The sequence below is a fragment of the Bufo bufo genome, chromosome 1 (assembly GCF_905171765.1).
Source record: "Bufo bufo chromosome 1, aBufBuf1.1, whole genome shotgun sequence".
Lineage (NCBI taxonomy): Eukaryota > Metazoa > Chordata > Amphibia > Anura > Bufonidae > Bufo > Bufo bufo.
Window position 1 is genome coordinate 546,959,705 of NC_053389.1, and position 16,307 is coordinate 546,976,011.

Here is a 16,307-nt window from a genome sequence, read left to right on the forward strand (position 1 = left end):
ATAACATTATGGATATCGTGAAATAGAAATCTTACCTCTCTCCATTCCTTGTTTCCAATACCTTGCGTATACAATACACATACTGTAACAGGATAGAAAGAAAATATCTCTGTTAATTTTCGTACAATTGGTGTCATGTAAATAGCAACAAGTCCAAACCTCTGGTTTTGAAGATTAGATAAGCAAATTGACTTTGGATGAAACATCGAAGTCGATTCGCATAAAACTTTGTTTGAATACTGTATGGAGCGAGCGCTCCGTACAGTATTAGAATGTTTTGGCTTAGGACCGAACCCAAGTTCGTTAAAAGGTTTTTAACAGAAGAAATTAATTTTTGAAGTTATTACCCGAAGTCTCGCGAGACTTCGCGAAATAATAGCTTTGGCTCATCTGAGCCAATACATTCTTATACTGTACGGACCGCTCACTCCGTACAGTATTCAAAGTTTTATACGAATCGACTTCAGATATTTCATCCGAAGTAGATTCGCTCATCCCTAATTTGAGATAATGAATATCATACATTCTCTATAATATGATTTTTCGCTCCTGTAAGATCAGATACTGCTTTGGTGTAATAAATGGCCACTACTGATCTTCCTTTTAATTATGTCTGGACATTATACCACTCGTCTACATGGTCATTATTTTTACATGTTATTACTTAAAGGTCATTTGTTTTCCTCATTTCCATTCACATGGAACTAGGCTGAAATCTAGTGAGTCACTATCTACCTCAGCTCTGGCCTAGAAAACTAGGCTATCCTGTCAGCTGTAATTTTGCCTGCTGTGTGAGCTACAATAGTTGAGCACTGCAACAAATGTTCTCTTTTCTAAACAAGGAAAATGTCAAGCTTCGCTAAAAGGTCATCGCTATGAAAATGTTCAATTGTGGCAGTAGACCTCCTTACAAAATGTGCCTACAACACGGCATTTAAGTTTATGCTTAAAAACCAGATGTACTGTATATTTACACACCATACTTTTGGGGACATTTATCAAAATCAGATACATCAGTTTTGTGGCTTTAAAACGTCGATGTCGATTGCAGTGTTCTCTGTAACAATTGGTGAAATTTTGAGACTTGGTGAGACTCGCCACTTTTCAAAGTGGTCTATGTTTAAGGGCTTGTTCACACGACCTTGCTGTTTTTTGCGGTCCGCAAATTACGAATCCGCAAAAAAAGGATGCCACCCGTGTGCCTTCCGCAATTTGCGGAACGGAGCAGGTGGCCAATGGAAATAGAAATGCCTATTCTTGTCTGCCAGTAGATAGTGACTAATCTTTTGCGGACCCATCGAAGAGAATGGTTGCGTATACGGACCGTATGCGGCACGCAGAAAACGACCCGTATACGGAAAGCAAATTACGTTCATGTGAACAAGCCCTAAGGCAGAGATCAGCAATCTTCAGCACTCTAGCTGTTCTGTAACTACAACTCCCAGAATGCTCATTCACTTCTATGGGAGTCAGAAGAGCAGCCAAGCATGTTTGCATGCTGGGAGTTGTAGCTTCACGGCAGCTGGAGTGCCGCTGAGCGTCCTTCCCTCACTGCGCCGAGTACTGAACGGGTTTTCTTAGTAGACACGGCCGGCGGGAGGAGAGCAGCCCGGAGAAGGGCGTGAAAAGAGGTGGGCAAACGGAGCCTCAAGGAGCAGGTGCAACGCCCCCCCCCCCCCCCCCCCCCCCCCCCCCCCCCCCGCTCCTAGAGGCTAATTAGCATATTACAAAAGTTTATTTTTCTCAAAAACGGTGGCAGGCAGTGATATGGCATTAATATAGTTATGTTTAGCTGACATTAGCACATCGCTAATGTCAGCCAGCTTAATACTCATTTTTCAGGTGACAGGAACCCTTTAAAGCTGAGAAAGGAAAACATTACAATGCATTTGGAAAATCTTCAGTCCCTTTCACTATTTTCACATTTTGTTATGTTGTGACTGTGCTATTAAACAAAAAATGTCCCCATGAATCTGCACTCAAAACCCCATAATGAGAAAGTGAAAACAGAATTTTAGAGTTTTTTGCTAATTTATTAAAAAGGAAAATGTAAAAACTTGCATTGAGACAAGTGTTCAGACCTTTTACTTATGACTTAGTTGAAGCACCTTTGGCAGAAATTACAGCCTCTAGTCTTCTTGGGTATGATGCCACAAGGTTTGAACACCTGGATTTGGGGATTTTCTGCAGATTTTTTTTTTCTGCAGATCCTCTCAAGCTCTGTCACGTTGAATGAGGAATGTCAGTGGACTGCCATTTGAAGGTCTCTTTAGTGATGTTCGATTTGGTTCAAGTCCGGATTCTGGCTGGGCCACTCAAAGGACATTCACAGAGCAGTTCCTAAGCCATTCCAGTGTTGTTTTGGCTGTATGCTTAGGGTCATTGTCTTGCTGGAAAGTGTACCTTTGGCGCAGGTCTGAGGTCAAGAGCACTCAGGATTAGGTTTTTATTAAAAATATCTCTGTACTTTGTTTCATTGACTTTTCCGAGTTACCAGTCTCCCTGTCCCAGCCACTGAAAAACATCCATACAGCATAATGCTTCACCACTATGCTTTACGATATGACACACAGAATTGGGGCCAAAAAGTTCAATCTTAGTTTCATTTGCCTGAAAGTCCTTTAGCTGCTTTTTTGCAAACTTCAGGCTTTCATGTGTCTTTTATTGAGTATAGGCTTTTTTATTGGTTGATCTTTTGGAGGTTTCTCCCTTCTGCACACATGATTGTCACGGGGCGCCAAAGACGCACTCGGTCTCCCATCAGCCGCAGACCTGCTGCTTAGCTTCGGAAGCGAGGATCTGTATTTGGCCTCGTTTCCAGGGCGGCTTTGCTAGCTGGGAGGCTCCCTGCTCCTAGGTCTGCCTTGAGCGCCGAGCTGATCACTCGGTGCTCGACTTGTCTGTCTGTTGGTCATGTGACGCTGGCCACGTCACATGACCCTCAGACCCCACTATAAATACAGGCAGCCTGTTGGCCACAGGTTGCCTGTTAATTCTAGGTTCCTGGCTATTTGTTGGACTACTGAATACTCACCTGATCCTGTTCCCTGACGATCCTTTGCTTGCTCCTCCTGTACTGCGCATCGCTCCTGGTATTGTGACCTCGGCTCCCACCTGACTACTCTTTGCGGACTCCTCTGGTACTTCTCTACTCTCCTGGTATTTGACCCCGGCTTCTCCTGACCATTCTTTGCTTAACCCTTTGTACTGCGTAGCTCTCTTGGTTCTGACCCGGTCCGTTCACATTCCGTCATTTGTCTTGTCTGTCTTCCGAGAACGTATCCTAAGTTAGGGACTGCCGTCTAGTTGTCCCCTGTCATTAGGACTTGCGAGGCAAGTAGGCAGGGCCAGGGGTGAGGGTGGAGCGCAGTGGTCACTATCCTCCCCCCTGTGTGTAGTGTACGTGACCGTCACAATGATCTTTTGAGCTCAGCCAGAGTTACGGTTCTTGGGTCACCTCTCTTAACAAGACCCTTCTCCCAATTACTTAGTTTGGCTGGGTGAGCAGCTCTTGAAAGAGTCCTGGTTGTTCCAAACTTCTTCAATCTAAGAGGTATGTCAGCCACTGTGCTCTTGGGACCTTTCAGTGCAGCAGGAATGTTTTTGTACCCTTCTCCAGATCTGTTCCTCCACACAATCCTGTCTGAGCTCTGTAGGCACTTCTTTGCTCTTCATGGCTTGGTTTTTCATCTGTGAGACCTTATATAGACAGATGTGTGCCTTTCCAAATCATGTTCAATCAACTGAATTTACCACCAGTTGACTCCAAGCATGGTATAGAAACATCTCAAATATGATCAAGAGATATGAGAGTCTCCCAGAACTAAATTTCAAGTGACACAGCAAAGGGTCTAAATACTTATGTCCATGCAAAAAATTTAGTTTTTGCTTTTTAATACATTTGCTAACAATTCTAAAATTCAGTTTCCACTTTCTCATTATGCGGTACTGAGCACAGGATTGATGTGGGAAAACTTTTTTTTAGCACAAGGCTGTAACATCACAAAATGTGACAAATGTGAAAGTGTTCCAATGCATTGTACAGTAATACTAGCAATAGGAGATTATGTTGAGAGAAGTTAGAATGATAAAGATCATCTTTATTAAATTATATACAGAGTTATATACCAATATAGGTCGATATGTGATAAAAGAATTGGAAGAATATCTTGAGGGCACTAGTTCTTCCACTCTGACAGCCACTCAAAGGAATCCCCTGAAAAAAAGTGCATAAGAGTGCATGATGGGAGAACTTGTCTTTTCTCCTAAACCATGGACAAAACAAAAGCCCAAAGGGCTCCCTGGTTACAAACAACTATTCTACTTGACAGAATAAAACATTGTTGTCATCAGGGAGCCTGTAGGAATCTTGTGATGCCTGTGGTGCAGGCAGCAAGAACCTCATGACATGTTCAATTTCAAGCATTATTAACTTAAAAAGATTTTTTTTTTTTTGTGTCATAGAGCCATACCAAAAGTTTTGATTAGTGGCCGTCTGATTGCAGAGATCCCCACTGATCTCTAGAAAAAGGGGAGAGAAGCACTCACATACTAAGCTCTCTCACCTTGTTGAACGAGACGGGCTCTAAAGACGTTTAAGGGCCGGTCTCGATTCCATCCTCAGCCTCAAGGAGGGACAGCACGATATGTGCACATTTCTCTCTTCTTGTTCCAGAGATCGTGGGGGTTCAGCACTTAGACCCCCTCCGATCAAAAATTTTGATATGTCTTTATGACATATCAATTTTTTTTTTTTTAAAGTAAGTAAAACTTTAACTTCCAAGAAGATGTGAATATTTATAAAGTTATCAGACAACCAGTTTAATAAACTGGCCAACCCACTGTAATTATAACAGATTAGGTGAAACATTATTTTATAGATAGATAAAAAAAAAAAGAAAAAAAGAGCAGCACCAACAAAATAGATAATGGGTGTAAAATCTTCTAAGGAACTGTTTTCAAGTCCTCAAAATTAAATCCAAGACAAGTGTCAGCACTCAAAAATTTGTGAAAATACGGTGACCACATTATTCACCCTTAGCCCGCTGAGGAACAGAGGAAGATTTTCCAGCCATATAAATTACTATTGTTGGGGCAAAAATCTAAATTAACTGTCTATATATCTGTGGATCTACAACTCATTCTGAACAAAAGCACGGGGGTAAAGGCTGGGTTGAGATACTACTAATGCCCTATAGTTCTTTTAAGCTATGCTCATCTGTTAATCCAGCAAACACAGCGATTTTCCATTTTTGTTTTTCACTCCCTGCCTTCACGGAGTCATAACTTTTTTATTTTTCCATTCACTTAGCCGTATGTTTTTGCAGAACAAATCGTACTTTAAAATAACACCATTTAATATTGCATAGAATGTAGTGGGAAACTGGAAAAAAATCCCAAATTGGAAAAACTTACTTGTGCCCTTCATTCTTCAGGTCAGTATGATTACCGCGAGATATATATATATATATATATATATATATATACACACATACACACACACACACACACACATATACCGTATTTTTCACTTTATAAGATGCCCTCCCCCTTCCCCCCCCCCCCCAAAGTGGTGGGAAAAGTCAGTGCATCTTATAAAGCGAATGTGGCCAGCCCTATTGCAGGAGCTGTTGCTAAGCCTGCTCCTGAGCGTGCTTATGTGCTTAAGTGTCGAGCGAGCGGCAGCAGTTAAGCATTCAGTGATGCTGAATGCTGCCAGCCCGCAGGTCCTTACGACAGATGTGCCGGCCGGGTCCGTTCCATACCTGAGGAGGAGAAGAAGAGAGGAGAGCAGTTCTTCTCCTCTGCATTGCCGCCCGCATGTAACGCTAATTAGTGGTGTGCGCTGGCGGGAACTACTGCTGCTCCCTGCCTACTCCCTGCCAGCTTACTCCCTCCCATTTCCTTACCAGGAGCTCCGCTGTTACAGAGCTCCGCCGGTCCTGCTGTGAAAGAGAAAGCAACGGAGCGTTCCTGCTGTGAGAAAGAATGGAGCGCTCCTGCTGTGAGAGAGAAAGCAACTGGCCATCTATCGCCCTCTGCTATTTCCTGGCCTGTCACCTAAAGTCCTGGGTAAGTGACTGCTCAGGGGCCGGTCTACAAATTAAATGTGTGCTAAATATGACTAACTCCCCTCATCTATAGGAATACACCCATGTACTGCAGTACATGGGTGCATCCCTATGGATTAGGGAGGTTATAGTCATATTTAATATAAACACAGGCCAATAATGGTACAGTCCCTGGACAGTGTTTATATTTAAAGTGACTATAATCCCCCTCATCCTTAACAATACACCAATGTACTGCAGGACATGGGTGAATTATTTAGGATGATGGGGGTTATAGTCACATAACAGTGCATCATCCACAGATTCCCCCATAAGTGTCATCCACAGACTCCCCCATAAGTGTCATCCACAGATTCCCCCATAAGTGTCATCTACAAATCCCCCATAAAAAGTGGCATCCACAAATCCCCCATAAAAAGTGGCATCCACAGATCCCCCATAAAAAGTGGCATCCACAGATCCCCCATAAAAAGTGGCATCCACAGATCCCCCATAAAAAGTGGCATCCACAGATCCCCCATAAAAAGTGGCATCCACAGATCCCCCATAAACAGTGTCATCCACAGATCCCCCATAAACAGTGTCATCCACAGATCCCCCATAAACAGTGTCATACACAGATCCCCCATAACCAGAGGCGTATCTATCACGAGGCAAACAAGGCATTTGCATAGGGCGGCACTTGCCAATGGGGCGGCAAAATGCCTTGATTGCCTGCCTAGTGATAGTAAAATGTGCCAAACTTTTTTTTCCCCTTTGTGCGCTGCTTGCCGATCCGAATCCGATCCTTCACTATGCGAGCGGCATAGTCGGCGCGGCATAGTGAAGCAGGGACCCTCCTCCCGAGTCCTCCTGACTTCTTCCCGACCTCAGGTGTTCCGGAATTTTCAACTACTGCGCCTGCGCCGAGCCGTCTTTTTCGCGCATGCGGAGTGGGCCGGAATATTCACAACACAAGCGGCAGCCACGGGAAAAGTCTCTACATACCTTCCTCCTCATACAGTCACAGAACAGAGTTGGCCACTTCGCCTGACTCCTGGCCTGCCCTGCGAGGAATGTCCAGGTCCAGTCCAGGCAGAAGAACAGGAGTGAGTGAGACGAGACTCATAAATAAAGGTGGTATGTCAGACTGTATGGGGCAGCCTCAAGTAGAGGCCAGGGCCACCATAGACAGTCTGACACACATACCACCTTTATTTATGGGGGCAGTCACAAGGAGACACTAAACTGTATGGGGGCTGCCAGAAGCAAATAGTGCACTCTGCACTGTGTCATAAATAAAGGTGGTATGTCAGACTGTCTATGGTGGCCCTGGCCTCTCCTTGAGGCTGCCCCATACAGACTGTATGGGGCAGCCTCAAGGAGAGGCCAGGGCCACCATAGACAGTCTGACATACATACCACCTTTATTTATGACAGTGCAGAGTGCACTATTTGCTTGTGGCAGCCCCAATACAGTTTAGTGTCTCCTTGTGGCTGCCCCGGCCCCCGCCCCCGCCCCCCATAAAGTATAACATTTGCCTATGTCTGCCCCCATACAGTATGTATAATGTCTCCTTGTGGCTGCCTCCACCCCCCATACAGTATATCGTCTCCTTGAGGCTGCCCCATACAGGATAACGTCTCGTTGAGGCTGCCCCCATACAGTATAACGTCTCCTTGAGGCTGCCCCATACAGTATAACGTCTCCTTGAGGCTGCCCCCATACAGTATAACATCTCTTTGAGGCTGCCCCATACAGTATAACGTCTCGTTGAAGCTGCCCCATACAGTATAACGTCTCGTTGAGGCTGCCCCCATACAGTATAACGTCTCCTTGAGGCTGCCCCATACAGTATAACGTCTCCTTGAGGCTGCCCCCATACAGTATAACATCTCTTTGAGGCTGCCCCATACAGTATAACGTCTCGTTGAGGCTGCCCCATACAGTATAACGTCTCCTTGAGGCTGCCCCATACAGTATAACGTCTTCTTGAGGCTGCCCCATACAGTATAACGTCTCCTTGAGGCTGCCCCATACAGTATAACGTCTCCTTGAGGCTGCCCCATACAGTATAACGTCTCCTTGAGGCTGCCCCATACAGTATAAACGGGTATTTATCGCGATATATATCGTTATCGCGATAAATTTCTTAATATTGTTATGCAAAACAGGAAAGGGTGGAGCCTAAAGAGGAAGGGGTGGGGTTTACAGAGGAAGGGGTTTGGCCGTGACAGGAAGAGGTGGGTCAAATTTATATTAGGGGGGTGCCCGAGTTTAGTCTCGCCTAGGGCAGCACAAAACCAAGATACACCACTGCCCTACCACTGCCACACCACTGCACTATAACAGTGTCATCCACAGATCCCCCATAACAGTGTCATCCACAGATCCCCCATAACAGTGTCATCCACAGATCCCCCATAACAGTGTCATCCACAGATCCCTCATAACAGTGTCATCCACAGATCCCCCATAACAGTGTCATCCACAGATCCCCCATAACAGTGTCATCCACAGATCCCCCATAACAGTGTCATCCACAGATCCCCCATAACAGTGCGTGATCCACAGATCTCCCATAACAGTGTTATCCACAGATCCCCCATAACAGTGTTATCCACAGATCCCCCATAACAGTGTCATCCACACATCCCCCCATAACAGTGCATCATCCACAGACCCCCATTAGTTCAAAACCCACTAAAAGCACACCTTTTGGTTCAACCTATTTTTTTTTCTCATCTTCCTCCTTAAAAACCTAGGTAGGTTTTTATCATCAGGTGCATCTTATAAAGCGAAAAATACGGTATATATAGTTTTTCTTGAGTTTTAATACTGAAAAAAAAAATACTTTAAAAAAAAAGAAAGAAAAATTTCTTTTCATCACCATATTCTGATCCCAATGACTTTTTTTTAGTTCTGTCTATGAAGATGTATGAGGGATAATTTTTTGCTAGACAATCTCTAGTTTTAATACCATTTTGGGGTGTGTGTGTGACTTTTTGATCACTTTTTATTCTTTTTTTTTGGAGGTAAAGTGAGGAAAAAACAGCGAATTGGAATTTTTTTTTTTTTTTTTCATTACGCCATTCACTGTATAGGATACATTTTTTTATATTTGAATACTATGGGCGTTTTCGCATGCGGCGATGCCCATGATGTTGATTTTTTTAAATTGTTTAAATGTTTTTACTTTGATTTTGTGGAAATGGGGGTGATTTGAATTTTTATATTTTTAAAACATTTTTTAAATGGACCACAACATACAATCATTATGCAATTTGTATAGAGTAATGGAATGTTCTCTATTATTTTATACAGAAATCGCTAAATTACAATTCAGTGCTGCCACCTTCTGGTCTGAATAATGAGTCTGGAAGCCTAGTACAGGCTCAGGCTCATTACTTACAAGGGATGCCTTTTCCCAATCTCTGCCCAGGGGAAGCGTTCCTGCCCGAGAAGAGCAGACACTTGACCACTCCATTTGAGGGGTTAAAATGTCCACGATCGGCATTACCGCCAATTATGGACATTAGCTGCGGGTGTCTGCTGTATGAAACTTGTTCTGCTCCCGAGCAGGCGCCATCTTAAAAGACCTGATATGTACAGCGGATGTCAGGAAGGGGTTAAGGTAGTTTTGCATTTAGTTTTGATCCATAATGTAGTCTGGGCTGTTTGTGATCAATAAGTTAAAGGGGTTGTCTCACTTCAATAAGTGGCATTTATCATGTAGAGAATGTTAATACAAGGCACTTACTAATATATTGTTATTATCCATATTGCTTCCTTTGCTGGCTGGATTCATTTTTCTAGACTGCTCGTTTCCATGGTTACAGACCAACCTGTAATCCATCAGTGGTGGTCGTGCTTGCACAATATAGGAAAAAGCACCAGTCTATGTGCGTTCCCATGCTCTCGGCCACCAGAGAGGCTGATGTTTTTTCTGAAAGTGTGCAAGCACGACTACCACTGATGGATTGCAGGGTGGTCTGTAACCATGGAAACGAGCAGTGTATAATGTGATGGAAAAATGAATCCAGTCAGCAAAGGAAGCAATATGGACAATAACAATAGATTAGTAAGTGGCTTGTATTAACTTTCTCTACATGATAAATGGAACTTACTGAAGTGAGACAAGCCCTTTAAGATAAGACCTGTGTATGTATGACACAATGAGGGAGTCACCATTACTCTTGTTGCACCCAAGCTTCACTCATGCTTTAACTGACAGGGCCAGGTGGTGGCAAAGCAGCGATGGAGGGGCTGGACACAGAAAGGAGTAGATGCAATAAGAGCAAAGGTAACGCACCAAAGGCCTAAATTGCATTTTAGAAAGAGGTATCATAACTCGGTAACAGAGCCTCAGATCAACAAAAGAAAAACAAGGCTTTAATCAGGTGAAGCACAGCTATGTGTCTAAGGCAGCAGACACTTAGGGAGGTGGCTGGTGATGGATTCCTTTTAATAGATCAAAGAACATTTATCCAACTCCAGAACATATCAACTAGAATTCTCTCTTGCTAGAACCTTCTCTTAGAAGATTTTTCCTGAGAGAGGTTGAGGACGTCCACACACGTAGCTGTAGTGAACTATCCACAGCTATGAAGCCATTAAAGCCAGTCGAAATGCATAAATTATAGGAAGGAGCCCTAAAATAATAAAACCATACAGTATAATAAAGTGTTCGTACATGGCCTCTTAACTAGGCAAAATGGACTAAAAAAAATACTAATAAGATGAAGAGTCACAAATGGAGCACTCTTAAAATGTTTTCTTAAAAAAAGTTATTGTGCTGAGATGTAAAGGATCTAATCACATGGAAAACACTTGAGAGGAATTAATGATAAAGCATTCAGGGATTATTTAGCCTCCAGTAACACTATTCCCAGGGATGCAATGTAACCCTCCGAGATTACAACGACTGTACAACGGGGAGTGACCAACTGATGGCTGAGAAATCAGAAAGACTGTTAAAATGTTATATTTCAGGTCCGTGGCATGCCTGAGAAATCCATGTCAACAATGAGAAGTGAAATAAATTGCACATATGACTTGTGAAACAGATGCTTCAGTTCTACTTAGTGTCATAAAATGGAAAACGTAAAGCATTAGTCTTTCTGAAATAAAGCACATAATACTACCTGCGTGAAAGAAATAGAATAATATGTACACTGGGGACGGAAACCTGTGGATTTTCCATTCAAAAACTGTTCACAGTGTACAGTGGCAGCAAAGTGGATGATACTTTACCAAATCTCTTCCATACACTGTGGACCAAATCAGCACGTCCCCCACTTGGAAGCGGTGCAGATTTTTAATCTGCAGCATGTCAATTTATAATGTCGATTTTCACAGCAGATTTCAAACCTTTCTGAAGCATAGGGTGAAATCCGCAGCGAGTCCACTACAAACTCAATGACAAAGCCAGACATAACTCATACAGATTCAAGATAAGCTTACATCCCCATGTGGAAATACTCTAGTTGTCACTAAGAGGGGATGACAAGCACATGGGACCCCATTCCTGAGATGAGAGGAGACCCTGCAGCTGAGATGGGTTGTCCAAAGTTAATGTCAAAGCATATGCAAATGGAGAAAAAAGTTATCCCTTTACAAAGCAACCCTTTTAAAAAAATACAAATTAAAATGACAAACAATAGTCTAAGAAAATGCATCTAAGGTACAGAACCATACCATAATGCATGTTCTTTGTAATTTCATGAGCTAATAAATAATGCACATGTTAATGTTGGTTCATTCTGTAAAACTCCATTATGATTAAAAAGTATACTTTAAAACAGTGATCAAAAGTTTACAAATTCAACTTCAACACATAAGCATCACAAATGCATATTTGAAAGTAGTAATACGTACCATTTTTGTTAAAGACGTTAACTTGTAAATGTTCCCAAAACACCACAATAGTTGGCAAGCAATTATTTGGGTTGGTCCTCAGAATATTGTCAAGGACAAAAAACGGCGGTAAACACCATTGCTAACAAGCTAATGAATAAGGGGAACATTGCGAATCAAAACAACGTTGCTCAAATTCATTGGCTCGTTGGCAATGCCATCAGCCATGTTTCAGTGGGTCAAGAATGTAAAAAGAGATGATATCCTTAAACGGTGAACTTTGATGTTATTCATATCATAATAAATTGAGCAATCAGGCGCCAAAACAGATTTATTTTATTCACAAAGCATGAAAATAAAATACAAAATCCAGAAAATTGCTTGCATATAAGGGTATTTAAAAGGGTTTCTCAGAATTAAAACCATTTCTGATCCATGGAGGTCTGACAGTTGGGAGCCCCACTGATCATGAGAATGGGAACACTGCCACTACATTCATACTCTATAGGAAAAACAGAGAGCGGAGTTTTGTCCTTCCTTATCTCCCATATACTTTTAACGGAATGTCAGTCTACACGCTCAACCAAAGCTCCATTCAAACAGGGGAAGTTTCATGATCTGTGGGGGTCCGGCCTGTGAATAGGTGATAAGTTTTGATTATGGTAAACCCCCTTAAAGGGGTTCTCAGGCAATAATTCGTTTTTAGCAATTGCCTGCAGCCTGCCTAGACAGAAAGGCGGCAACAATGATGACTGATGCAGTGGGGAGCAGGTAAGTGTGAATCTTCTGAAAGGCAAGATGCGGCCCTTTATTCCCAGAGAACCCCTTCCTCAGGATAGGTCAACAATATCAGATTGGCGAAGGTCAGAAACCTGGGACCCCCGCCAATCAGCTAGTTGAAGAGGAAATGTAATGGGATGGCTCAATCCTGTTCAGGTGTATAGGAAAGAGTCGTCCCACAGAAGTGAATGGGACGGCTTGTAAATACACCTGCTCATTGCTGCACTGTTGAAGGTGAGCAGGTAAACAATAAAGAGAAGGCCGCACTTGCACTGAGCGCAGCCTTCTCTTCAACTAGCTAATTGGTGGGGCTGCCAAGTGTTGAACCCACGGCGATCTGATATTGATGACCTATCCTGAGGATAAGTCATCAATATTAAAATCCTGGAAAACCCCTTTAAAGAGTCATATTAGTTAAATATACATGCAGTTATGATTTTCTGCAAAAGTTTTTTTGAAGACAGCTCGGAATCAAGGACATAACATACAAACCACCGTCATTATTATTTTATTACTGTGTCTTCCAATTTCTCTCACAAGGCAACTATGTAATAAAAGTGTTCCTCAGGGATTTACATACTGTAAATATGCTCCAATCTGACAGTGGTCACAGATGGTAATGGAACAGTAAATACAAACCGCACACAATGAGGATGGAGAGTACTGAAGTTGTGGTCAGATAGAATGGTCAGGCTGGAAGGAATAGGGTCATGCTACTAAATTTATGAATGCCTTGAAGAACAGATCCAGGTCTACAAGTCTAATGCCTTACGAAAAAATTAACAGTTACTCTGAGCGCAACTTTATCACTTTTACTGAGGGTAAATGCTTAGGAAAAAAGCTCTAGTAAGAACAAAACATCTGGCAAAAGTACTGCAAGTGTTTTTTTTATTTCGGGATCATGAAGAAGGATTTTTTTTTTAATGCCCATACAGATCACTTTACTCATGTACTGATTTCACCCTTGAATAAATGCTACTTTTGGACCCCAACTTTATCCTCTTCCCATCTGCTAAAATCCACTGCCATTTTTCAGGAGATAGTGCAAATGAGAATAAAGATGACACCAACAGTAGTATTGGTTACTGTCAGTATGAATGAGCCCTGACTTATAAATATAAATTTATTGCGTAGACAAATCAGATGTCAAATATATCCACTTTACAACCTCCCTAAAAATTAAGTATGGTATTGCTGACATATAAACCGAAAAAAGACAAACAATTTCCTACTTACATGGATCGGATTTGGAAAATGTATCTCTGTCCAAAAGATTCCTGTTTGGAAAAAAGAATATGTTCATTAATTATTTGTAACACTCGATGACTAAATGTTCTTAAAATACAAGACCCGAAACCCGAAGGATTATACTGAATCACATTTCATTATCTTTGCAAACTTAAAAGGGTTGTCCGGGATTGGGGACATTGTTGTACGGGTACAACAAGCACAGATTACATACATTCCTGTCCTACCTTTGCCAGAGTTTTCTGATGCCCTGTATTTATTTTTTTATAAATGCTCAGCCGGAAGTTCAGATTTTCAAAGATTCGGTGACGTACCGGACTCCTTACTGGTGTGCTAAGCCTCTTCTTCCGCTTAGCAAGGAGCCGGGTGACGTCACCAGCACAGAGAGGCGTTCTGGAGTTAGCAAGGAGACTGTCAGTAAGAGGGAAATGTCAGGGCTAAACCACGCCCCTCTGTGACATCACCGGGCACAGAGGGTGTTAGTCTGGGAAGAAGGAGGGAGTATTTGGAGTAGGGAACTCGCCTCTCTAAGGAACGCCCCCCTCTGCCGATGACATCACTGGCCATAGACGAGCGTTTTTAAGAGTAGAAGGAGGTTCTATTTAGCATAGTGCACGCCTCCTATGGTCATTTGCAATGAATGGGATATGCTACAGTATGGGTGCTAACCACGCCTCCCATGTCCCTACATGCCAGTCCGATCGCTCCCTGCCACTATTGTCTTTTATGCAATGCTAGCAGAGAGCAGATACATGGAAGCAGGGAGGGATTCAGCTTGTAGGCTTAGAAAAAGGTGGTTTTAGGGGAGGAATACTGATGAGGAGTATGAGTGGCAGGAGGCGGAATACTGATTAGGCGGAGTGGTAAGGCTTGTGAGGTCCAGCTGCAGTGACGCAGCCTTGTGGGACCCATAAGGTAGTGTAGCCGGAAAGGACATAGGGCAGGAGCTGCTATGTAAACAATACTGACAGCAGTATTAGGGCCTTATAGGAGCAAATGGGATTAGCATCAGGATGACTTTAATGCGTAATGTCAAGGTGATTATTAACGTTTTTAAAAATTACTTTGATCCCGGACAACCCCTTTAAGGACTCAAGCAGACACATGAAGCATGACCTCCTAACCTACAGTAGCTTATGTTCTAATAGTGTTCTTCTACTGCCCCCACTCAACCTTTAACTTTCTTTTTAGAAAATAAGAATATCTTGATACTAGAAATCACAGGAAGCATCTCTGGTAACCCCATGTGACAAGATGATTTGCCCACATCTATCAGAAGCTATGGTTAAAAAAGAAATGAGATAAAAAATAGTGTTGTTTATTGCTCCATGTCCATGCAATGTTTCAGCTCTGTCCTCTGAGCCTTTCTCAGGCTATAGACACTATAGTTATAATATATATTATTAGAAATTAGGAGAAGGATGAGAGACAGATGTAGGTGAAAAGCACATGAATGGCTGCGGGCTTCATCGTGTGCAACATCACGCATGTCACAAGCTATGCCTGTTGCAGGGAAGGCCAGAGATGATTAGCTGGAAATAGCCATACATCATCTGCAGTAGGCAATAAACAGCCTGAAGGGTGCTCAATAACAAATTCAGAATAGACAAGGCTCAGGCTTCAGTCTCATCTGCATTGGAGCCTCTGTTAAGAGCCTCTGTTGCAGATTCCAACAAAAAGTCGGGCAAAATAGCATAATATGTTGCGCTGTTTTCTCCTGTAAAATGATAGACACCACTAAAGATACCCAATAGATCCCATTGTGATCAGTGTGCTCTGTGAGGTGGTATTGGAGTCCGTTACGTGGCAGATCCAGCACCACCTACCGTATTTTTTCGCTTTATAAGATGCACCTAGGTTTTTGAGGAGGAAAATAAGAAAAAAATATTTTTAACCAAAAGGTGTGCTTTTGGTAGGTTTTGAACCAATGGTGGTCTGTGGATGCCGCACTGTTATGAGGGATCTGTGGATGCCGCACTGTTATGGGTGGATCTGTGGATTACACTCATGGGGGATCTGTGGATTAAACTCTTGGGTGATCTGTGGATTACACTCATGGGGGATCTGTGGATTACACTCATGGGGGATCTGTGGATTACACTCATGGGGGATCTGTGGATTACACTCATGGGGGATCTGTGGATTACACTCATGGGGGATCTGTGGATTACACTCATGGGGGATCTGTGGATTACACTCATGGGGGATCTGTGGATTACACTCATGGGGGATCTGTGGATTACACTCATGGGGGATCTGTGGATTACACTCATGGGGGATCTGTGGATTACACTCATGGGGGATCTGTGGATTACACTCATGGGGGATCTGTGGATTACACTCATGGGGGATCTGTGGATTACACTCATGGG

At 42.8% G+C, this 16,307-nt stretch overlaps 1 protein-coding gene across 1 annotated transcript in view; it reads right to left on the bottom strand.

Moving 5' to 3' along the window:
• CPNE8 (copine 8) overlaps positions 1-16,307 on the bottom strand; it is a 298,438-nt gene that overhangs the window by 152,187 nt on the left and 129,944 nt on the right. Inside the window, exons 2-3 of the mRNA XM_040412364.1 lie at positions 13,924-13,964; positions 36-82 (exon numbers count right to left, since the gene is read on the bottom strand). Of these exons, the coding sequence (XP_040268298.1) occupies positions 36-82; positions 13,924-13,964 (88 nt within the window). The remainder of the gene's footprint in view (positions 1-35; positions 83-13,923; positions 13,965-16,307) is intronic.